Genomic DNA, 25759 nt, shown 5'->3' on the forward strand with positions numbered 1-25759 from the left:
CAGCGTTAAGCAGGCTGAGACTAAACAAAAGTTAGCGGTAAGTGGATAATACCATGCCTATTATAGCTTATAATGTCATTCAGGTATTTGCTGCAGTTGCAGCAAGAAGCACATTGTCAGCTGTATGATAAGCTGTAGAAATCAATTTTGTATGTTATTTCTGAGAGAAATTGCCAAATGGAATATGGCAAATGTTTCTTAAACATGCTATACCACCTGGCTACATGACAAGATAGTATCCTTTTCTTACAACATGAAGAGGGTGGGGGGGAATCCAGAACCCATTTTTATTTCAGCGTGTTCTAGATTTATCCTCAGGGTGTTGTGTGTACACATGTGGTTAGCATAAATGTATTTTACAGTTGGTTCTCTCTAACAACACAAAGACAATTTTTATCAGCTACCAGGACCCAGCTTCTTGATAGGTATCTCTAGGAGTGAAAATAACCTAATTCTTGGAACAAAGATCTAACCTGTGTTTGAGCATGTAGTGTTTTTGATAAGTGACATTGGTAACAAGTAGTCATTTATATAATCTAATGTAAATCTACTGTACATGTCAGCTGAAGAAACCACCTTTTGTGTAACTGATACGCATCGCCAGAATCCCATATACCAGACTTCAAGTTCTAACGAGCGCAATCCCCTATATAAATGGAAATACAAGAAAGCTGTAGCTACTGGGTAAATACAAATGTGATCATGTTAACTTTCTGTATTTCTTCCCCCTGTATTTGTGGCTGAGCTGAGGCAGACAGAGACAACTACTTGTAGATGTTACGCTGAAACTTGATTTAAATGTCAACCCCTTTATATAAATGCCCAACTACTTTCACTTTGCATAGCACGCCTTAATTTTGGAAAAAGTAATTGCTATGCATATGGTTAAGAATGCTTTGAACTTCTAGAACAGGGACCCTGAGGGGCAACGGTGTCAAGAGGCCCCTCGTACCGCCAGGAGCGCCTCCAGCCTGGCTGCAGCCGTCTCTTGCCCCGGGTACCCGGCGGATGGGCGGGGGGTCTGCTGCCGAGCTCCCCTCGGACGGGGTAAAATAGCAGCTCTTCTGTCAACCTTCAGGACTTCCTAAGTTAACAACGTAAAAAACAAAGTCGTAGATAACTGTAGTACTGAAAAACAAAGAGGAAAGCCCCAACAGAAACCGGTTTTGCTGGGGGGGGGGGAGCAGACTGCGTGACTTCTCTTTTGGAGGGGTACACGATACGACGTCCCCGGCACGTCGAGCACCTGCACCCGCCCCGTACTGCTGTCCCGGGGAGACGGGCCAGGGCGAGGAACCGGCCCCAAAGCGGCGGGAAGCGCTCCCCGCTGCCGGGTAGGGCGGTCCCGGGGGTAGGCTCAGGGGAGTCGCCGCAACTCACTCCCGCGCTGGGCAAGGGAAGATCCCGCTGCTTCCCGGGCAGGGAAGTCGGTCGGTGAAGCAGGGGTTTCCTCCGCCCCGCCGCGACTCCCGCCCAGGGGCGGCCCCTGCCACCCGCCGCCATGCGGCGCCGGGCCCGCACCCGGCTGGAGGGGGCGGCGCCGCCGCGCATGCGCCAGAGCGGTCCGCTGAGGGGCGGGGACAGAGCCCGGCGCCCGCCGGTGGACCGTACCACTGCGCTGCGTGGGGACGCGCGGGGAAAGCGCTTGCTCTAAGAATTCGTTTATAGGGGCCCCGCCGCTGGCTCCTTCCCTGACAGTGTGTGTGACTAAGCGACAAAGGAAGGGACAAGGAGGCAAGAGAGAGTGCTCGCTCTCACGCCTCCTCTCCGCCTCCGTCTCTCTCCTGCCTCCCCTGGCGGCAGCGGATTGGGCGCGCCCCGCCTGGGTTCCCCCCCCCCCCCCCCCCCCCGCAGCCGATGGTGGGGCCCGCTCGCGCTGCCCGTGCCCCGGCGTCGCGAGTTCCCGCTCTCCCGCGCCCGCCTTCTCCCGCCCCCTCCCTCCCTCTTCCCTCCCTCCCTCCCTCCGTGCCGGCTCGGCGCTCGCCTCGGCCTCCCGCTCCCTCCCCCCGGCCCCGGCTCGGCCCCGGCGCGGCGGCCCTATGGCGTACAGTCAGGGCGGCGGCAAGAAGAAAGTCTGCTACTATTATGACGGTGAGCGGGGCCGGCGCGGGAGCGCGTGTGCGTGTGTGCGAGCGGGGGGAGCCCCGCTAACGGCCGCCTGGGGCGGCCCGCCCCCCTCCTTCCCTCCCCCGCCATTACGGGTGCCCCCTGCGGACCGCGGCCGGGGGTCCCCGCCGCCGCCTGCTGCCGCCGGCCGCACCGCCGCCGCGCCCCGCTCCCGCCATCGGCCCGGCGCGCTCGCACCCCGCGGCGGGGCTGAACGCCGGGGGCCGCCGGCTGGGGGGGAGGGGGCGCCGGGGCCGGGGCCGGGCGAGGTGCGGGTCGGGGAGCTGACGGGCCTGCCGCGAAGCGGGCGGCCGGGCCCCGCGGTGAGCGCTGTGACTTGTGTGTGTGTGTGTGTGTGTGTGTGCGCGTGTGTGCGTGTGTGCGTGTGTCTCGCCGCGCCCCCCCCCTCAAAAAAAAAAAAAAGTTGAGACACTCCCCTCCATCCGCTGAGCACGGAGGCGTTGGAGTCGCTGCCGCGTCTGGCTCCTCCCCTGCAAAAAAAGTCTAGGCCATGTGTAGCTTCGGCACCTGGTGATTCTTACGGTGAGGCCTTCCCCTGCCTCCGGCTTGCACAGAGGTGTGGCGGGGGGCTCTGCCCACCCCCCCCCTCCGCCTCCAACCGACCGTGCATCGGCGCGGAGGCTCGGCTTCCACGAGCCTCTCCTCCAGCAAAACACGAAAGTTGCGTGCGTAGGTGTTCAGTAATAGTGAAATTTGAGTTGCTTGCAGGCCGCCTGAGTTTGCACGCTTGTCTGATGAGGACACAGTGACTTGTGATCTGCATTGTCAGTCACGTCGAAAAAGTGCATAAAGCTTGTGCTTCATTTCAGGTATTTGCAGCAACTTGTTTGTGGTTCTCTCTGGCCGCAGCAGAGAGAACTTTTCGTTTTCTTATTGCATTTGTTTTTCCTGTTTTGTGCTGGGAGAATAAACTCGTTGGTCAGATTAGTTAAGAGATTTCTGTTTTGTTTTTTTAAATTGTCTCCTATTGTAACAATCCTTTAAGTTGGCGTCTGAGACTGGTATTGGTAGTAGCCGGGAAACAGAGGTTGAGGCTGTTCTGCTGTAGCGCTTTGGTGTTTTTACCATTTTAGAAATGAAGATAAATGGCTAAATCCACTAAGATATCAAAGGTGTCTGCTGCTGTAGCAAATCAGCTATTCTTTAGAGATGGCAGATCCTGTGGGGCCTGTCTTGGTTTTTTTACCACACTAAAGAAGGCAGAGTGGTGGTTGCCGCCCCCTTCTCTTTGTTGCAGGCTCTGGTTCTTTGTTCAGCCTAAAGGGGAAAGGAGGCCCCTGTTAGGGATAATTTTGGTGAGGCTGGGTTCTTACTCTTCCTAGGGAAGAGGAATCACTTTTTGCCTTGTTGAAAGGAAGACTGCAGTGATAGCTTAGAAGCTTTCTCTTTGCAAAATTCTGCAAATGTTTGCATGGTTGTTGGTTTGGTTTTTTTTGTTTTGTGGTTTTTTTTTTTCATCAGTGTGATTTGGTTTGGGTTTTTTTGTTGTTTGTTTTTAAATAAAGTCAGGTGGCTATAACTTACTAGATATTGATACCTCCAGGTTTTTTTTTTTTTGTGACCCCTGGATTTCGGTACTCAGTGCTAGTGTTGGGCTCCCTTAACAGCCAAAAAGCTGTACTGGTGAAGGTGGGGGAGAAACTGGAGAAGGAAGAAGTTTTGAGGTGGCAGGATAATGGCGACTTAAAAGCAATTGTAGCTCATGTCTTGCTTGAATATGTAGACTAGGATACATGCTGTTAACAATAATGTAGGGAAAGAAGTATCTGTAGTAAAAGTGATTTTAAAAACTGTTTTCTCTGTGACAGAAATGAACAGCTCTGGAATTTTTTTTAATGTCATTTTTTATTGCCAGAGCCAACGGTTATTTTAGACTTTGCTTGGAAATAGAATTATTAGAAGAAAATTTAGAGATAATACCTGCAGTAGATATTTCCAATGCTAATTTGTGGTTCATCTGGCAATTCTGAGTATTAACTGTGTTGCACGAGCAAAGTCTTGAATCAAAGTGAGGGGAGTGTTCAAAGCCTTAAATAATTCAAAACCAAAAAACACAAAGATACCTCAAGCGGACAGCTGAGGTAGTGGTGGATCTAAGCATGTCATAACTGCAGTAAATGACCATTTTTTGTCATAATTGTCCCTCCATGTGTACTTCAACTCTCTCTTCAAAGATATACACTAAAAAGTGTTGAAAAATGCTAGAAGCATATACACGTATCTTTTGAGATGGAATAAATTCCTACATGCTTTTCACGAAGCTCAGCATGATAGTCATCTAAAGTTGCTTTTCTAAATTAGCCTGTCACCAAGTTTTCTTGGAGTGTATTGCTGTTAACGTTTTCTGATAACTAACAGTTTTAATAGCCTTCACTCTGTACTTGGGCCAATAAACTTTGGGTAGAAGAGCCTTGATTTCATTTTCTGCAGTTTGTAATAGACTGTCAGCCACATCCAGTTTGCAGAATTTGCATTGTTTGTGATTGTGCTCAGGTCAGGAATTCTGTTTAAATTTTGGCCAATGTACTACGGGAAGAACTAAAAACATACAAATTAAGATACTTCAGTCACTTTATCTGAAACATTTTTAATAAATGCATGTAGTCTGAATATATAGCTATACCTTAGCAAAGTCTGTTGCTCACACTGCTTAGAACCACGCTAGCTGTGGAAGGATATTGTAGCTTTTATTTTAGCCTCTTACCATGTGTGTCCAGGTTGTTGCCATGGTCTTGCAGCGTGTGGCTCAGGTAGTTCAGAGGCCTCTTCCAAAATGGGTACGTGTTGTACAGTTGCCCATAGCAATGAGGACAGGACCCAGATGGTCTTTCCAACTCTGTGCTCCTGTACAGCAAAGCACAGTTCTAGAGAATCACGCAGCAACTAGCGTGGCTACAGTTCACAAGTGTATTTATTCCATGCCAGTGCACTAGCAGTATTGCCTAGATCGCTTGTTGTGCATAATTTAATGTGGGTGTTCAAAAGGCTCTACCTTCATGAAAAATTTGAGAGATCTTCATCAGAATGTGGTTGGATCCACCCATACAGACGAGACTAAACCTGTTTTAATAGGGCAGAATGCTACTATATTCAGACATTAAGTACATTAGCACTTCTAGTTTAAGTTCATCTTCTCTGCAGATGTAAGCTTTAACTGAAGTGGGTTTCACAGAAATTCATCAGCGCTTTGCACAGCGGCTTCTATACACGATGGTGGCGTCCAACCTCTGCTCGGGGCTTCACAGTCAGAACTTTGCCTAGTCTTCCACAGTCTCTTTAAATTTTAAAAACTGAACAAAACCTCCAACCCTTCAGATGCTAGTGCAGTAATTTTAGGCCTGTTTGAATAGCTGTTTGTTGGATTGATCAGGCACTCATGATCTTTTTTACATTCATCTTTACATGACTTCACCTATTAGTATTGCACAAGTAAATCCAAATGTAACTACTGCTATTAAGACATTTTTTTTCATGCAGTTTTCACTGTAGCAGTTAGGTTTCTGCACTTAGTGCAGTTCTGAAATACCTCACGATTTCATGGTAACCCTACTTAAAAGTGAGCAGAGATACGGTCAGTGTACATAACAATTTATCTGTATCAAAGTTACAAAGTAATGCAACTTACAAGTTACAAAGTATCAAAAAAGATAAGACTGCTTTGTAATGGGTTAATTTAAAGGTGTTATTTTTCTGTGTATCCTAGTAACTAGAGAGACTAATGTGCTTTTTGGGGGGACATAGCAGCTTTTGTTAGTTGTGTGTTTGTCAGACAATTGAAGTTCCTTTAGGGTATGCAGACTCTGGTGTTTTTCTGTATATTAGAAAATATTTAACATCTGTAGACCTTGCTGAAGTCTTGGATAGAGAAGTGAGTGTCTAAAACTTAAGTTCATCAAAGGTATCATGGGTTTATTTTTATTTGATAGCTCTCTTCAGAATTTAGGTGAGTAACTCATATGAATTGAGAAGTCTTGGTTTTTTAAATATATTTGAACCCAGAACATGACAGTATATGTAACAACTTAATTTTCAGGTAGGTCTTCTGGTCATTTGCTGGTATCACGTTTTGCATCACATGGTGAACAGTGCAGGACAGTAAACTTGTGCTAACGTTAAATTGGCACTTGATTGTCTTGTTTTAGTTAAGGACCCAACTCTCCAGAGATCATGTTGTTACTTCTCAATGGGAGCCATTTAGCTGATATTTTTGCTGGTATAAAACAATAAATTTCAGTTTTTGAAGCTTTGCTGTGAAAGGTTAATAGATTCGCCAACTTACTGCTTTGCATTTTTTTCCCTCTGCTTCCTCTTTCAGTTATGTTCTTTTCTTTTGCACTTTCCACATGCACCTGCACTGGTGAGTGATATAAAATATGCTCATAACACTTCTTTGTCGTTTTTCTTTTGGTTTGGGTTTTTGTGGGTTTTTTTCACCATTGTATTGACAAGTTTAGGATCCAGTACTCATACGACCTGCAATACTGGTCTTGTTCTCTTGGCTTCACTGTACCCGTTTCTCATATTATATGCGTACTCTAGTCAGTCTGGCACTAAGTGCAGAGCCTTTTAGCCCCATCAGTCAGGGAGGTGCCCCATCCCCACACACACTATGTCTTCGTACACCTTGCTTTCTCCCCAGAATACTCCAGTAAGGCTGTAATATACGAGGAATAGATATATAGGTTTCAGGATCAGTGTTTGTACCAAGAAGGGCACCTTCTCCTTCACTGGGTAAGAAGAAGAGACGTTTGACACCTTTCCCTTCACCACAGGATGACGTCTCCCAAGATGGGTCCCCTTTGTGACGTGATGTTGGCTGGAAATCAAGGTGCTAATGAAGAAAGAGGAACCTCTTGCATATCTTTTCCTTCCCCACCCCTGCCAACGTACACATTGCAACAGTCCCTTGACACTTAATGAGCTTTTTGTCCTTATGTTTGAATTTTTTTTTTAATGAGGCTAATGCCAAAACCCTTTTTTGTTGGTGATGCTAAGACCTGAGAGCTGTAAATGGTATTGCCTGTTGCTAAAGTGTATTATATTGATATCTTTTGTTATTCATTACTGCTGACCTCTAATATGGAAGGATCAATATGCTGCTGCCAGATATTCACCCACAGATCTTCTATGTGATTAAATAAGCTCCCATGAAACTTACAAACTTGCCAATCTGTTAAAAGGTCTCCCTTCTGGTAAAAAAAATAAAGTGAAAGTTAAAAGATATGCTTAATTTATTGTTTTGGGGTTTTTTTTAGTGTACAATGCAGTGTATGGTATGTAGATTATGCTTAATTTTGAACCTGTTTAATTGCAGTATATCAAAGGATATGTTGCAAGCATATCTGGGAAGCTTGTTAATGTTTTTTTCTTTTACATAAGGAAAAATAACAGATCTTATATTTTACATAAGATAGAAAATCATTCTTAATTGTCTGTTTCCTTATCCATCAGCATTCTGAGTAAAATGTCTGTGATAATGACTATACAAGCTGAAGCAGTTAAAATTGAAACGACCTGTTTAAAAAAAAAGGTATGAAATACATACACATTCTTTAAACCACAAATACATTTGGAGTGAGGTTTCCTCAAAAGTATCATGTTATTGAAAGTCACTATTGTCTTAAAAGTGTCAAAATTTTAAGCTCTTACTAGCTTGAAGCTTCGTAAATCTGGGGCTTAACAGTAACTTCATAAAAGAAAGTAGGGCTAGTAAGTGGTTCATTTCCATCTTCCAGTCATTAGTTTTAAAAAGCTGTGACAGTTCTTTCCTAAACACCAAATGTAAGGTACTGTTTTGTAAAATGCATGGAAATAGTTTTTGCTGGCAGGAAGGGGGTGTGGTTATATTCTCTTAATACCTTTTGCTCTTGAACTGTATATGGACCAGAAGTGCAGGGTTGCAATAAATATCTGCAAGACTCCAGGTCTTAGTGACTGACAAGAAGTGCTAATCTTCCACTTAACCCAAATTAGAAGTAGGTTCAGGTTATTCAAGTTCTTAATACTAAAACTTGGTGTTTCCATTGTTGTGGGATGGCTAAGAGCTAGCTGTTGGGCAATTGTTTTTCTAGACAATGTAATGTAATGTAAGTTGAAGTTATATCTGTTTTTTAAGTGTCCATACTCTTCTTGTCACTTTGAAAGCTGGGTTTTAGAATGCTTTGAGATTTACAATCTTACTGTAATGCTTGCTTTTCTTTGTAGTTGGTGATGCTACTGCAAGCTGACATTTCCCTTCCTCCTGAGCTGGAGCTCATGTTTAAGAGGTGAAACTAAAGCTGTTTCATAGCAGTGCTTCTTCTTACCTCTGAATACCAAAATTTGTAAAATAGTATGAGATTGTGAAAATAGTATTTCTTTCATTCCCAGTGGACAAGGCAGAGCATGTTGGAGGGTATGAAAGAAAAGTAGAAATTTCAAGAAGGTGAAGTTCACTAATCCTACCAGGAAATTTGGTCAAAAAGCAAAAAGGTGCTATTGCGAAGAGTTGCTATGGAATTTTCGAGCTGAACGCCATTGACAACTGGATGTAACTTTTAGGCTTGCCTAATTTCCAGAAGCATATGGACTGCTAGTTCTATTTAAAATGGTTTGTGTATCGGGAACGTCAGCATCAAAATGGAGGCGTGTATGTTCTAACAGTACCCGAGCTGGGGAGAACACTAGCCCATGATAGCAGCCATTCTTTTCTTGTTGTGTGAGTGTCAAATTTTTTATCTCTATGGTGTGTCTAGTCGCTCTTCAATTTGACAGAGCTGGGCTAATCTGGATTACAAAACTCTGTTAAACTACTGTGAATCCCTAGCAGCAGATGGCTGGGAAATGTTTGTGCATGTGCTTGCAGCAATGGATCTGAAGCTAACTTCTGGAGTGTAACTGCTAGGGTTAATAGTTAAGGGCAGGCTGAGGATGGCAACTTAAAATCAGCTTCTGCAAAATGGTAGGTTTTACTGCAGCCTCTGTTGTGGTGTAATCTGGCTAGGTCATCAGTAGTTCGTGCTCCCCTCTTAATTCCAATTTTGTTTCCCATTACTTTACTCTTCAGTTCCTCACTATTTTCTTCACCGTTTATTTGAAACCACTTTTTGTAGGCCTCTTTGCTCCCCCACTACTGTCTGCTTGTAGTAGAGGTGTTAGATTTGGCCTCCTTTTTGCCCTCTGCTTGTGACAAATGACCTTTTATGGGCAGTTTGTTTTCCTCAGGAACTTTTTGAAATAGGCAGTTGTCCCTTTCTTTTTTTTTGAATCATCATATTTGCTTTCTTCTGGGAATGGTTCTTTGAAATAGAATGAAAATTTGTTTTGTAATACGAATAGCTGTTCATTTGTGTAATATTGACAGGTGATATCGGAAACTATTACTATGGACAAGGGCATCCAATGAAACCTCATAGGATCCGAATGACCCACAACTTGCTGCTAAATTATGGCTTGTACAGAAAAATGGAAATTTACGTGAGTATAAGCAATAGAATGACCACTGAGGCATTTTAAGTTATTTTTAAAGGGCTTCAAGTGTTCTGACACAAATACATGGAGAAAAGTAGATATAGAAAATACTTAAATAGTGTGTTCAGAGCTCTCTTACTTAGAAATGAAACAGTGTTTTATAACTGGTGAGGATTGCAGATTGTTGTCCTCCTCTGGAAGAAGTGAGGTACAGCCCCAGCAGAGACTTTTCACCAGTATTTTTATGATTGGGAGGGTGGGGTGTTGGGGTAACTACACAGAGAATTAATAAAATTGTATACTAACAACAGAGTAGTCTTTGCTTTAAGTAAGACAGCACTACTATCAGTTTCACTGTTCTCCATTCAAAGGAGGTTAGATTTATTTTGGGTTGTCTGTTTTAGCCAATTGCTGACGGATTTTGTAGAGCACTGATTATTTCTATAACTTGTTCTTGTTATCAGCGACCCCACAAAGCCACTGCTGAGGAAATGACCAAGTACCATAGTGATGAATACATCAAATTTCTCCGATCAATAAGGCCTGACAATATGTCTGAGTACAGCAAGCAAATGCAGAGATGTAAGTGTCAACATTAGGCTAAGTCCAAGTATACATGCTTTGATGGTAAGCATTGTTGAAGGCTAAATATTCACCAATACAGAGGCATGAACGTGGCTTAATGGAGTGTGGGGGTTAGAGATATACTGTAACATGTGCCTGTCTTCAGCTGCACTAATTTTGGGACTTTTCTATTAAAAGCAGCCATATCAGCAAAAATGTTCTTTTAGCTTACGGAAGGATTTTTGCCTCGCCTTTCACAGGGTGTATTCTAGATGTGAAATAATACTTTCTCTAGGCTTAATGTACAGATTAAACTTTAGTTGTGAGCTGTTTGCACAAGTGTCTTAAAATCTGTTCTAATGCAAAATCTTTCTGAAAAAGAATGGCTTTTAGAAGAGTACAGGAGTAAAAAATCAATGTGTGAAAATGTATTTTAAGTCAAGAAGAGGAGTTATTCATTCCTGTTGGAGGGAGATAGTAAAAATTGTACATTATTCACTGCTTACCCTTTTTGTTAATTTATTTCTTTAATTATAGGAATAGGCTCAAAGTACTGTTAGGAATTCAGTTTGACAGCCATTATATCAACTTAAAAGGCAGTATTGTAACATCTTTATGATGCCTTTTTCTTAGCAAATTATTTTTCCAAGTAATTGTGCATTTCTTAACATGACCTGTGTTAATTGGCACTTCTTCAATAATCTAAAAATGATCTAACTAACTTGGTAATGAGGAGACAAAGCTTCTCATGGAAACTGAAAATAGAAAAAATATATAGTTTGGAGTCATCTTACATTATAAAGACTTTACATTGGTTTCAGTGTTGAAAATTTAGCCTGACAAAAATGAGGTGTGGGGAGCACTAGTTAAAATGCTAAATGAACTATGCGTTGCATCTGTAAGTGTCATCCATGCATATAGCAATGCTGTTGGAATGGTGTTTTTGAAAAGTATACATTTCTTACACAGTTAACGTTGGAGAAGATTGTCCTGTATTTGATGGCCTGTTTGAGTTTTGTCAGCTGTCAACTGGAGGCTCTGTTGGTAAGTATAGGTTGTTTGCCAGCTATTTCGTACCTTTATTACGTTTATGTCAGCAATTTAAAACTTTGATAGTAAATTTAAAACTGAAGAAAATACAAGTTTTTTTAAATTAAGAAATAATAATCATATATCAGTTACTTGACCTATCTCATATTTGACAGTCTGTATTTCAGTATTGGTAAGACATCAGATATAGGATCAACTTATTTTTAAATAATACACTATAACATTTTATGTAACTGATTTAAAGGCCTTCAGAAGTTTCTGACTGCATTTCCTTTCATTTTTGTGTATGTCTTTTTACAGCCGGGGCGGTAAAATTGAACAGACAACAGACAGACATGGCTGTTAATTGGGCTGGAGGACTTCACCATGCCAAGAAATCGGAGGCATCTGGTTTCTGTTATGTCAATGATATCGTGCTTGCCATCCTTGAGTTACTGAAGTAAGTTTATGATGGGAACAAGATAAAATTATAGAAAGTATCAAATTCAATTAGTTAAATGTTTGAAGGTATAGATTGTAGTTATTATTACAGTGAGTTTTCATAGCTTGCATTGAACTCATAGCGTCAATTAAGAAAACTCCAAGCTCAGCCCAGTTTGGCTTCGGGAAGAAATGTAAACTAAAGTACAGGAAAGCTGAAATGATAACTAATAGGAGATAAATTTAAAACAGATATTTAGAAGTACATCTTTACGCAGAGGATAATGAACTCCTGGGACTTGCTGCTACAGGAGGCTGAAGGAAGCAGACAGCAACAACAGATTCAAAAAAGAGATTAGATATAATCGTGGACAAGTGGTCTGTAAATGGATGTTAAAGATCCAAGCAACAGTGCACCTTGTAAAACGCCATATGCTGTAATTCTAGATGGTGGGGAAGTACCAGCAGACTTCAGAAAATGGACAGGCTTACATGCTTTCTGTAAATGTTAATCTCCTGTTGCTACTCACAGTGACAGAGTAGCGGGCTAGATGGATCACTGCCCTGACCCCTTAGGGCAGTCATTATGCTCACAATCATACACCCATTTGGTTTTTCAATATGGCTGCTTGTTTCCCTACCATTTGAACTGTTATTAAACCAAACAGGAATATTCAGGGAAGATAATGCACTGAGCTTCCTTGGATTGTTAGATGAATTAATGTGGCTGTTTTGAATAAATAATGAAATAACAGCTGTGCTGCTGTGACTGCAAAATAAAAAATGAGAGGAGTAATGAAAAAGCGATCATGTAATTAACTTCAAGCAGTAATCACTAAAATTTCAAATCCTGAGTGTTATGTGTACTGATTGAGGGGACCATATCCCTTCTAATAACATGTAAATCTAACTTTTCACAAAGAATATTCTAGGTATTTGACTTGTGAATGAAGCAGCTGAGTCTGCTGGTGAGGATGGGGGAAGCCGCTGTAGTATGGAAGTGTTTTTTAAAGATGGAAAATGTTTCTGAAGATGCTAACAGATAGTTAATATTAACATATTAAGATATTCATTTTAATGTCCACAGTATACATTCAGGATTTGTCTAAGAAAAGTGATATGATTTTCTGCGGTCCAGTCTTGAATTTTTTAGCTTAATGTGCATGTGAAGGAAGGAAACTTTCAAATAGTTGAGTTATGTATCCACAGGAAACTGTCCTGTTCAGTGTTGTGTTAAGTGAAAAATATTAGCCCGTCTGAAATCATGGCTGCTCAGACTCGCATTGTATAGCACTATGCGAAGCATGATGAAAATGCACCTTCTGATGTTGATAGCCTTTGTTCTTTACTGAACAATATAGAATTTAAGGGATATTTACTGTTGTTTCCAATGCTGTGAGGTTTCAAACTGGTTTCTTTATCCATCTCAAACTGATCTGAAACTTGCAGTTTTTAAGGAAATAATAATGTAATAATTTAATGCTAATAGTGTGATACACTGGGAAATAAGAACGCACCTGTCTTTACAAGGTGAGGAAGAAAAGTCAATGGAAAATTAGTATTTAAACTTAGTTTTTTGTGGGATATGGAACATGGGTTATTCCTGCTCCTGGCACTATGCTGTTTGAAGTGTGAACTAAAAGATGTTTTAGTGCAAACTGTTGGTAATTATTGAAAAGGTAGAAAGAAATGCCCTGTGAAAAGGGTGAATTCAGCAGATCTGAACAACAAAGTTGTGTGAACAGAAACACGAGGTATAGCTTCTATAGAGTGAAACAACTTGGGGTAAATACTAAACACATTACATACTTAAATTACTTACTCTGGTGAAAATAAACTTATTTTCATTATTACCCAAACTGTACTGAGAATTCTAAAAGCATATGGTCGCTTCAACCAAAGTCATCAAAATTATCATAATCTTGGATTTTAGCGTTTAGTTGGGTTTTTTTCATTAGGTTTTTCCTTGTTAGGTGTCAGTATATTATGAACATAACAGATAATGATAGTTTCTCATACATTATTTTCTTTCTAGGTATCACCAAAGAGTGTTGTATATTGATATTGATATCCATCACGGTGATGGCGTTGAAGAAGCATTTTATACCACAGATCGTGTCATGACAGTATCATTCCATAAGTATGGTGAATATTTTCCGGGCACAGGGGACCTTAGGGTAAGGTTGAACATGAAATTTCGTTAGGTGATAAATTCTCTCATAATCTCTTCCTTGTAGATACTGTCTTAATACTAGGTTACAATGTCCAGTAATAACATACAGCAGTAAGTTTTCAGAAAATATGTTAGTCTAGAATGACAGATTTGTTGAAGAACCTTAGGAAAAAAAATGTACAGGATAGCGGGGGAAGTAAATTATTCACTTCTCCATGAAGTCAACACCTTTGCTTCTGGATAAATCATCTGAAACTTTAGTTCAAGTATATAATTAGTTTAGTTCGCTCAGATTTTGGGAATGTCTCTAGCAAGACTATTTTATTTATAATGCTTATCTGTGTACATTTCAATTCTGCATGTACAGTGAAATTGGCTGTTTGGAGATCACATGGCTCCAAAACTTATTTCAAATCTTTAGAATAACTTTATGCCAGAGTTTTAATAGTCAACAAAGCTTCAGTTGCGACTTGAAATTACTGTGTTCTCTGCCTAGTAATACAGTTGGCTTGTTTTTCGGAATATTTCTTATGTCATAAAGGGTATTTCAAGTTCTCATGATGCTCACTGCTTAAGAACTTCAGCATGCCCCACAGGCAATTGTGTACTAAGCCTTAGAGTGAGCTTGAGGGAGGGAGCGTTGGCCTGTGAAGAATTATCATTTAAGCTGTTGTAGAATCTCTGGCAAAGCTGAGAATGGAAACCAATTTTCCTAGCCTTTCATATAAATTTTAAGTTAGTCATTATTCATGCTAGACTCGTGTTCATTATTAGAACAGGAAATTGTTCAACTTCACAACTTGCATATTTCAAGTATTAGGATTAATATATTCCTAGATTCAAACTCTTTAAACCTCTTTTTATCAGAGGCACTTGCAGGATAAGTCACCTTTCTGGTATTAGCAACTTTGTATATTAGCTTGTATGTACAGTTAGTAATTCTTTTTAAAAATAGTAAACATGTCTGAAAAGTTGACCTACAAAAATGCTGTATTGGGAAAGAATTCACTGTTCTCCTACTATCTTGAAATTTATTAAAGAGATGCAGATGTTTGCATTTCTGCTAATATTTGTGGAATGTGCGGACCCCAGTGTGCTGATAATACCCAGAGGACACAGGAGTAAATGAAAGTTGAGCTTTAAATCATTGGGTTGCTAAGTGGTCACTTCAGTGTGGCTGTTGGAGCTGAATGTTATTACGGTTGTTAGATCTGGTTAAACTGCACTCTAAATTGATTTAGGTAGAAATCAGATTAGGCATTATTTTTATCCATGTGGTTTAACATGACTGGCCACAAGGTGGTAGTGGTGCTTCAAACAAAAAGCTGCTCGGACCAGGATGTTTATAATGACAAACTGTTGTTGTTGAATTTGACTAGAATTTATTTTTTTTTGAAGGGTTAGATATCTTGGCTTTTTAGAAACGGCACTTCCCGTTGACAGAGAAGTTTATGGATTCTTCACCTCACCACACCCAGGACAAAGAATTTAAAGATACACAGTTGAAATAAATACAAGAATCTTGTATGTTACTGCAATTTTTTTAGCATAGTGTCAGTGACCTCAGTGACAGTACCTCAGGCATGATAACTTTTATTTGTGCTGCTAGGTAGTATTTTGAAATGAGCATTGTCTGCATACAGACTTCAGCAGGCTTTATTGCAATTATTACATCCCTGTAGGAAAAAAAACCATCAGTTTTTTCCTATCTCCAGAGTTTGCAAAGCTAATTGATCTAAAGGGAGAACTAATTCTCTGAAAGTCAGTGTTCCTTCTGGAGATCAGCACTGTGCTGCTTGTTTCTGCACAACTTGGTCTGCTGTTGCTGGCTATTTACATCAACTTTAACAGCCAAACCTTACCTTTGTTATTGTAGTGGGCTCCATTCAAGGTTGATTCTGTAATTCTTTAGTTAGTTGGTCTAGTTTGCTGATCAGGTTGTGCTTAATTGATGCAGGAACAAATCATGCATCAGCTGATGATTTTGTGATTGCAGCTCCATCAGTGTAGCTGAATATCATGGAGGTTTAGTTCAGCTGCATTCATCCATTTTCTGCTGAAGGTATTGTGCAGTCTGAACTTTCAGTGTCCGTAGTAAGTTATTGACTTTCTATAATCTTAGATGATAACAGTAATCTTTTCTTATATATACATAGATAGGTCAGTTGATACTGTAGTGCTAGGTAGAGGCCCAGGTTCTGCGAGTGAATTTGGTCCGTGATGAATGGGCAACTACCAGAATGCTATATTGTTTCTTCAGTATTTAAAAATCAATGCAAGTGTGGGTTACAAAAGCATTCCTTGAGTAGCTCAGGCTGGAAAGCAATTATCCTGTTCAGTGGGAAATTGTGTGGACATTGGCTTAGATGAGATCAATTTAGTGATTTTTGGTTTTGCAAGGCACTCACCTCAGAAAAATCAGCATCTCAAAGCCTAGGTGATTCACTTTGGGAGATTCAGTCATGCTCCAAATCAGCTGGAGTTGAGTTCAGCAGCGGTCTTCAGTGTCACTAATCTTGCAATACTATGAAATGTTAATAATATGCTGGAAGGGAAAAAAGTCAACCGTTAACATTGTGCCTATGCTGCATTGGGCTATTCATCCCTGACCCCCCTCTCCCCACCAATAAGTGTGTGACACGTTCCTGTTGCATTCACTGCTAAGGAGGCTTTGTTCAGGAAGAGGAAAAAGTCCATGACTATTTCAGTTGGCAGCGTTGAGAAGTTTAGTATCTGTATTGCTGGGCCATCCTAACAATGACTTGTAGTTTTTTCAAGGATGTTGGACCTGAAGTGTGCTTTTTCTTCAGAGCTGCTGTTTGATAATAGTTTACAGCCAAACTGAACAAGTTAAATCTTACTGTCTTCCCCATTGTACCTTTATTAGTGGCAGAGAACTGCTCTGTAAACTGGATCCGTTTCTGTCTGTCTTGGTGATGAGCTAAAGGGAAGAAATGGGAATGTGTGAGAAGCAGGGATCAGGTTTTGAGCTGATCATCAAAACAGAAGTGGTTTAATTCAGGATTTATTAACATGATATTTTTGCAAATAGTTTTTTGTTTGTTTGTGTTGGTGTGTTTTATTTGGGTTTGGGGTTTTTTTTAATGCATGTGTTGTCCAGGAAACCTGGTAAGATAGACTGCTACAGTTCCTGCCTTGTCACCCGACAGAACTGAGAATAATCTGCAAGTTAATTTTTTTTGTTTAAGAAGTATCAATTTCTTGAAGGGCACCTATAAGTGGCCTCTGATTTTTTTTTTTTTCTTCTCTCCTTTCTGCTGCAGCTAGTTCTTCATCCTATGTTTGGAGCAAAGAACAGAGTTTTAAAAACTTCTTAAATCCAAATCTTCTGTATAGCACCAAAAACATGCATATCGCCTTGCTCTTCTCGATTTTCTTGCTTGTTTTTGCTTAATTATTTTTGCCAGACTAAACTGACCAGTTATGTTTTGTCTTTTTGTCTTAAATCTTGGAATTAAAAAAATCAAGTATACTTACTGCAAATTTAGTCTTGGTGTACAATTGCTACACTCCAAAATTATTTTATGGGCGAATGGGAACCAAGTAAGGTACTTTGCTGCTCTTCCCCTCGCAGACATGAATAATGGTGCTGAATAGCTCAGCAGGCTTGTGTAGACTTTTTTCCATGATACCATCATGTAATTCTGTGTAATAAAACATTTGTCATCTTTGCTTATAGGACATCGGTGCTGGAAAAGGCAAATACTATGCTGTCAACTTTCCAATGAGGGACGGTATAGATGATGAATCGTATGGACAAATATTCAAACCAGTGAGTTTTTTTCTTTTTTTTTTTTAAACTCTCTGGAAAGACACTAGTTTCATTTTGTGGACTTATTTTTATAATTGTGACTTAATAGCTTGCTGTTTTATATTGATTATAGATTATATCCAAAGTAATGGAGATGTACCAGCCCAGTGCTGTGGTATTACAGTGTGGAGCAGATTCACTGTCTGGTGACAGGCTGGGATGCTTTAATCTTACTGTTAAAGGTAAGCAGAGAAGTGTGTGGTTTTGTCTGTAACTTTTTATTTAATAGAAACCTCTATCCTTCATACTATTTTTTCAAGACACTTGCATGATGAGGAGTGGAGTCGCAAAGATTTTGTTCATTACTATCATTAATCACCTCTTTCTTTGCTATACAGGGATGGCCAAAAGAAACCCAGAAGTTGCCTCTTTCTTTCTGTCCATCTAAAAAAAGTTAAGAAGCTTGGTTTTCCATGTTCTTCCTAGCCACTCGAGTGATTCCCTTTCTTCTATGCACAGGCTTTCTGTAGCTTTAAAGCAATGTTCTGGAATGACAGGATGACAACAGTAGTCCTACTGCAACACTTACTATGATGGACAAATAACAAAACTAGTGGTTCATGTAGTAGGACTACAGATACTTAAACATCAAACACCGTGTTGGGTGTAAAATAGGTATTACTGAAATGAGAATACTCACTGAATTGTTAAATTTATAGTGGTGTTTGTTATACCGAGCCTTATGGTAACATACATTTTTAATAACTTCTATAGAATTAATTTTTTTTAGTATTACTTATATTTCTACCCGAAAGCATCATTCTCAAAATCTGGATTTTAATTTGGCAAACCTGGTTGGTTGAATATTTTTGTGGTTGGTTGAATTTTTTTGTGGTTGGTTGATTTTTTTTTTTGTGTGTGTGTGTGTGTGTGTTGGTTTAAGTGGTAACATATCAAATGTATGTTGAACTTTTGCTAAGCTTTGAATCCAGCCTGTTAGAACGATTTATTTTCTGGGGTTTTTTGGTGGTTTTTTTTTGTTAATGAGGCAAGTAAAAGTTTGGTAGGCAACAAAAGCAGTATAGTATCTGTCAGGTCTGCAGTGTTTCAGGGTTCTTTTCTTGATTTGCACCAGGTGGCAAAGGTACTTCAGTTGCCCATACAGCTCAGATTTTTTTCCATCTTACATATCCTGGAAACCAAGAGAGCTGCTACCTCCTACAGATGCCTTTCAGTATGCTGTATCTCCCTGGAGTGTGTACTGTCTTGGCACCAGTTCGCTCTGTAAGCAAGACTTAGCAACCTCTAATACAGGTTCAAATTTAGAAGTAGAAAGGACCAAGTATTGATTTGCTGTTTTCCCTTCTTTCCCCTTTGCATTTAACTGAGAAATTTTCCCTAGATTTGTCACTGTGTATTGACATCAGTTATGAAAAGACAACACAAAACATTCTAAGAGCATTTAAGAACAGCCGCGATACACCGTCCTGCAAAGTCCTGAAGATTAGGGTGGATAATGTTGAATGTATTTTGTACATTTGTCATCTGTAGGTCTTGATTTCTTGTGAGGTTATGCTTAGCTTTTGGGGGAGAGAGTTCTGTTTTTATTGAATCAATTCAGCTCTCACTTGATAAGTGTGACTGCCTGTGTCTGATTAAATAGTTCATTATATATTTTTCTGTTTTTGTCAATTCTTTTTGTGTTTGACAGGTCATGCTAAATGTGTGGAAGTTGTAAAGACTTTTAACTTACCATTGCTGATGTTAGGAGGAGGAGGATATACTATTCGTAATGTTGCTCGATGCTGGACATATGAAACTGCTGTTGCCTTAGATTGTGAAATTCCTAATGGTAAATATTCATACCTAAATTAATATTTTATTAAGAAATAATCATGGGAGGGTTTAGGTGAACAGGTAGCAAAGATTTCTGTAGCTAACTGTAATGTATCAGTTTAGAATGAACTATGTAGAAAGCTATTAGGATTTACTGAAAATTTATTGGCTAGCTTATGCACTAAATAAACTTAAGCATTTGGGTCGTTTTTATGCCTCAGCCCAAAAGCTTGAAATGATTGGATCATTTTTTGAAAATTCAAAACATGTAAAATTTCTGGAACCTTAGTTGTAACTATTTTTAGTATGAATGCCATCAGTATGGTAGCGTATATGTTGCATTTTGATTGTAACAGCATAGACCTGTGTAAGTTGGGCACCATGGACACAGTATTCACAATAAATTGAGTATGCAAGCGTGCATTTTACATAGTAAAACGTAACTGTTTCTTCATTGTGTCTATGACCTTCAACTGTGAAAGTATATTGACTTCCACTCTTCCATTTGACTCAATTTTGACTATACAAACTATTTTGACAAACATTTAAAATAATTTAAAAAAAAGCAATAGTAGACTTTTTTTGAATAGTGAAGTAATTCCTCTGAGAAAGATCCCCAGAGATCCTGCACTCCCTTTACTTCTGGCCAAATATACTTCTGGCCATGTTCTTGGAATGACTTTTTATAAAATTGGTATTTGGACTGGTTTGTTGCACATCAGTCATTGGCAGTTTTCATGCTGGTCTGCAACTTTTGCTGATAACCTTTTGCTATTCATGTATCTCTTGCTGCATTCATAGTATTTCTGTCTGACGTCAGTGGAACGCTGCTGTCAGAAAAGAATATTTGGACAGTACCTTTCAAGATGTATATTTTCCATCTTGCATGTCAATATATATTCTTTGTCAGCTAAAGCTTTTGAAGAGACGGTAGTATTTCCTTATCTTGGGACTTTTCTGTTAGTATGTCCTATTCAATGGATATACATGAAGTTTTGCGGATTTTTTTTTTAACGTGCCTCTCAACTTTATGGGTTTCTGTCATCTTTAATCTGTTCTGAGAAAGAACAGTGCGTTTGAAATGTTGCAATAACAAGTTAATCTTCCTGTCTCCTCTCTGTCCGCCTAACAAGATCACTTATCCAGTAATAATCATAAATGAAGAAACAAAACAAAGGGTTCAACTAGAAATGGATTTCAGTGCCTTATTAAGGGTTCTAGGTTTTTTAGATTTCGATTACTATATCTGGGAAGATATAGTCACATTCAGTATAAAATACTGCCGTTTCCCTGGATATTAAGTCTCGGTTGACTTAATCTTGGGGATTCAGTGTTCCAGTTGGGACCATTATCTGTGAAAATACAAAAAGCGGGGAAACGGACAGACATGGGCGTCACTGAACCACTGTACAGCGCTTACCATGGGCATTGAACTAGCTGTGAACTTCAGCCTAATAGTACATATCGTATGTTTTACTGAAGGAATGTTGTGAATGGCTCAATTAAACCTTTCAGACTGGACTAAATTTGAAAACAGCTGTAGGAAATGGTCAGCTGATCTCTCTCTTCTGCAGAAGTAGCATTTTTAATTATTTTATCAAATTTGTTACTTGTGTTGTTCCAGTGTATGATCGAACATGATTACAGTAGAATTTTCTCTTGCTCTTTGTATTTTACCAACAAATTTAAGTTCATCTGTTGAATAATTTAGTGGGAAAATGCTTAACAGTTCAGGCAGTACTTAGGTATTGTTGCTTACCTGAATGCTTCGGGTTTGACAGTTCTCTAACTAAAATCCTGTCAAAACTACTGTTGTACTTAAAATGTTTAAAATCTTTTTTTAGGTCACAAAGTTGTTCTTTGTGTTTCTGTTTATAGAGTTGCCATACAATGACTACTTTGAGTATTTCGGACCAGACTTCAAGCTTCATATTAGTCCTTCAAATATGACTAACCAGAATACACCAGAATATATGGAGAAGATCAAGTAAGTAGTGGTTACCTTATCTATCAAGTAGGTCATGTGGATCACATTTCTCCAGAGGTTTTGAAAATTGTACACCTTTCTTTGTTACACACTAAAAATAAGTACTGAGTAGATTTAACATTTTTCATTTCTTTTAGAAGAGGTATTTTTAAATCTGTTCCTACACCAATATGTATGCTTATGAAGTCCTGTGACAATACATACGAAAATTTAAGACCCAGCTTGGATTTTTACTTTTTCCAGCAACTACGGAGATGACTGTTTTACTTGGCTTCCCATTCTAATTTTGTAGAAAGTTTATCCCGTCAGGAAAGAAGCTAGTATGCTGTGATGATTAGGATTTCTAATTCTCAGCTCTGTGTCTAAACATGAACAGAGATTGTCATTCTTTGTGGCTGTCAGCTGTGAAAATAAAAAGTCACATGTGAGCTGGGACATCCAAAACTGTGGAAAGATAGTGACATGCATGCAGGCAATTGAGTGACTGTGGTTTGACAAATCCACAAGGTTTGAAAAGTGCTCGTTGCCAAGCTATAGCGGGTATGTGTTTTTAGCCTGTGCCACTTCTGATACTTAGTTTATTCTTCCTCACATCTGGAAAGTTTGACCGTAAACAAATACTTTACTTCAGGGATGGAGTAATGCATGCATACAATCAATTCTGTACTCGGCTGATAAGGCATAATTTGTGTTAGCCTAGAAGTACTCTTTGCTTACTGAGGCTTTAATTCAATTTCATTGATGTAATTCTACAAAATTTCTCTGCAGTAACAGCGCTCCAGCTGGTGATCTGCCAGGCTGCTTGCTGTATATTGTGTATTGTTGAGCTTTCGTGGTGTGAGTAGGCTGCAAAACCTGCTCTTTAATACGTCCCTGGGCATGGATTGTGTGTGTTCTGTTGACAGAGCTACGATCTCACATCCTCGTACTAGCACCCACAAGAATAGCAATGACCCATCATTTCAGAGAATCCTCCTTCAGTTAGTTATATGCTTTCAGAGCCCTAACTTCAGGGGACTACCTGGATTGGCAAAGCTCTTTTGCCAGGCCATGTGATTTGAACGGAGGCAGAGACTGCAAGGATTCTTAGAAAGCACCAGTTGCCATTTAGCTCTTCAAACTGGGCAGAAGGATACTGAGATAGTTGTTAGAAGTACTAGTATTTGACGCTTTCCACACCTTTCTGCCTACTTGGTCATCTTTGGAACAATAGTTTCAAGTCCCAAGAGGAGTCCAGTGTCGTTCCTCTTCCTGCACATCATGCTTTGAAGCGTGGGGTCCATCACATCAGGTTGCTTAAACAGTAGAGAACTACTCTCTGTTCTCCCTGAAACAGCCCATAAGGAATCTTATCCAGATGGATTGCTTTTGACCCTGAAGTCATTGCCATACACAATGTTTAAGTCTTCATGCGTTAAGTGTCTGGCTTGCTTTCTAACAAACCGGAGGATAATAAATTATCCTACTTGATATTCCAGCTTATTATAAACAGACTAATACTGTCACTTGGTTCAGCCCAAGTGGGAAGTACTTGTGCTGAGCCTGTGCAGAATTGAAGACTGAAGTTGATTGAAATAAGTGTTTAAAAAGTTAAAAGAAAATTATGTTAAAGTACACTGTGGATACTAATGATCTATTAGGGATGGAAAGCTTTCTAAACTTGGCATGCCTTTTTTAATTTTTTTTTTAATGCAACAATAACTGAAGCAAAGCAGGTGAACTTTGAATGCAGAGTTTTCAGAATTAAATACAAAATGCAAGGAAATACTACTTTTGTGTAGTACTCACTTCCTTGTCTGCTACTTGCAGGCAACGCTTATTTGAAAACTTGCGCATGTTACCTCATGCACCTGGCGTACAGATGCAGGCCATTCCTGAAGATGCTGTTCATGAAGATAGTGGAGATGAGGACGGAGAAGATCCAGACAAACGCATTTCTAGTAAGAATATCTTGTCACAATAGAGCATGTCCAAGTAGTCGTTTTAATTGTTGAGAACCGTAGTCCTAGTAGTGCGGTATTGGAAGATTGTCAGTTTTGTTTCCCGAGTAAAAACTTTGCCGCAGGTCTGCCAGTTTTCCTGTTCTTAAGGAGGCATCTCTACACAAATCTGAACCTGTTAAAGGGATCTAAAGAAGTGCTGAAAGAACATAGTTTTTTGCATCTTTTGAAACAGTCTGGCTATTTCAAAATAAAATAGATACTCCAGAAGTCTCGGGTGAATTTTAACTAAAGGAGTACAGGACTTTGCTTCTGTCTTTTGCTAGTCAGGAAATAATGTTCCCCATTGATGTAAAGTGAGATACTGTGTTTTCAAAAAAAACTATTTTATTTGTGTTGGTTTTTTGTTTTTTTTTTTGTTCTTGAGAGAGGTTTTCCAAACTTGCAACACTGCCCTTTACTTCACTTTATTATCACTAGCCTTTGATGGACCATGAGTGGCTCTTCAGCTATAGCTAAGAGTTTTCTGCTACATTTAACCTTTTTTGGTGGTGATTGAAGTAATTCTATAACCTTGTCGGAGCACTGTCCATTTGATGATTTGTTGAAACCATAATGTTTTCTCCTGTAATTTAGCTTCCAGTATTCAAAATTCATTTAAGATGTGAAAATACTCCCACCTTTCCCCTGTGTCTCTGTAGAGCTAGTTTGGGAAGTCATTGTGAGAGTCCCAGAGTATCTTGAAAGATAGTGGTTTTATCCATAGTTTAGTTCATCAGCATTAAATGATTGTAGTGTATTATTACTAATTCTTAATTTGATAGTTATTTTTTATTAGGCCTATTGTAGTTGACTGTATGCTCAATTAATTTGATAACTCTAAATCCTAGTTCGAGCATCTGACAAGCGCATAGCCTGTGATGAAGAATTTTCAGATTCTGAAGATGAAGGGGAAGGTGGACGACGAAATGTCGCAGATCATAAGAAAGGAGCAAAGAAAGCCAGGATAGAGGAAGACAAAAAAGAGACAGAGGACAAAAAAGCAGGTAGGACTCTGGTGTGATTTCATCTTATATTTTAGAACTGCAAATGTCAGTTCTGCCAGGAGAAAGATGCATTTTCTGCTAACAGTTAATTAGCTGTTGAGATTATGATTTATTTTTTCCATCATATTTAAAGCATCTATTTTTAAATTAGTTTCAAGATACAGCTCTTCACACCAGAATAGTATTTTCAGTCAAGGGTTATTGTTACTTCTCCACAAGCTTAAAAACTTACAGCCAGGGATTTTTTATAGCTTAATGAAAATAGGGATGATAATAAAAGGTGCTTTAAATACGTTAGACAAAGAGTTTGTTCCTCTTTGGTTTTTGTCAGGTGAGCCAACCAGTTTTCTCTGAAACAGAAGCTGGATAGGGTTCTGGGGTTTGTAATTCCAAGGACTCTTGACTTTTCCAAGAGGGAACAACATCTTAGGGCTACAAGACTACCACATGAAGCTCGGGGGAAATCCAGGTCTCATGACTGCATACCATCATTCATGGCCAGTCAAGGGACGCTTGCCTTGAGGTATTTTTGAATCACTTGGCATTTTGCCCAGATCACTCCTTTGGATGGATGCATTTAACACTATTCTAATATGCAACCAGTGACTTCTCTTAAAAGCTAGTTCCCTCTGGCTAGGAGTATATACAAAAAGTACAGCTTGGTCATGATTTTTTTCTTCTGAAGTCTTTTAAGCTTTTCGTGCATCTTTTGGTGCATTTAAAATCTTGTTATTTTTCAGATGTTAAGGAGGAGGATAAATCCAAGGACAGCAGTGGTGAAAAGACAGACGCCAAAGGGTAAACTTTAAGCCCTAATTAATTAATAATGAATGTCACCTTTTTGAAGTGTTTATTAATTTAAAATATTAGAAAGTATTGATTTCTTTAGAGATCACTTCCAATTCCTCATAATGCTAAATACTAGACTCATGACAGTAGTAATTCAAAATGGCATTTCTAAAACAGTTAATTGAAAAAAATGAAGCAACTTAACAATCTATTTTTGCCTTTGTACAGAGCAAAATCAGAACAGCTCAGCAATCCTTGAACAAAAGATAGCCTCTCATCAGTTGCAGAACATAATACTAGACCTGGGGAATACCTAAAAGAAGAAAAGTTTTCGTATTGAGAGAGACTGCTGATTTCGTTTTGTACTATTTGGCATGGACCGTATTTATTTTCAAACGGCTTTGTTCTGGTTTTTGGCAAGTTGTATTGTGAGTTTTCTAATTATGAGGCAGAAATTCCTTTCTTCACCATGCTTTATGTAATAGTATTTAAAAATGGATGTGAGTTATTATGTTAAATGTCTAAACTGATCTATTAAAATAATTTGCCTTTCCTGACCTGATTTTACTTTTTTGTAATTTTATCTTTATTAAAAAAAAAATTTTA

The 25759-nt window shown here is 39.4% G+C and overlaps 1 protein-coding gene and 1 long non-coding RNA gene across 4 annotated transcripts; both read left to right on the forward strand.

Annotated features, from left to right (window-relative positions):
* Positions 1–1840: 1840 nt before the first annotated feature.
* On the forward strand, positions 1841–25759 carry HDAC2 (histone deacetylase 2). 3 transcript variants are annotated; one of them, XM_064447437.1, is made up of 14 exons: positions 1841–2091; positions 9470–9582; positions 10041–10158; positions 11110–11184; positions 11491–11629; positions 13646–13787; positions 17484–17576; positions 17689–17797; positions 19267–19407; positions 21270–21378; positions 23188–23318; positions 24209–24364; positions 25105–25162; positions 25382–25759. In XM_064447437.1, exons 1-14 carry the CDS (start codon positions 2040–2042, stop codon positions 25410–25412), a joined length of 1467 nt encoding a protein of 488 aa, XP_064303507.1. In that variant the 5' UTR covers positions 1841–2039; the 3' UTR covers positions 25413–25759. The 3 variants fall into 3 exon arrangements, with proteins under 3 accessions (XP_064303507.1, XP_064303506.1, XP_064303505.1); XM_064447436.1 differs by lacking the exon at positions 1841–2091 and adding an exon at positions 8375–8393; XM_064447435.1 differs by lacking the exon at positions 1841–2091 and adding an exon at positions 8782–8824.
* On the forward strand, positions 2499–7357 carry LOC135312607 (uncharacterized). Its single transcript, XR_010372224.1, has 2 exons — positions 2499–2936; positions 6900–7357. It is a non-coding gene; the product is annotated as an uncharacterized LOC135312607 (long non-coding RNA).

This window comes from Phalacrocorax carbo, chromosome 3 (assembly GCF_963921805.1).
Source record: "Phalacrocorax carbo chromosome 3, bPhaCar2.1, whole genome shotgun sequence".
NCBI lineage: Eukaryota > Metazoa > Chordata > Aves > Suliformes > Phalacrocoracidae > Phalacrocorax > Phalacrocorax carbo.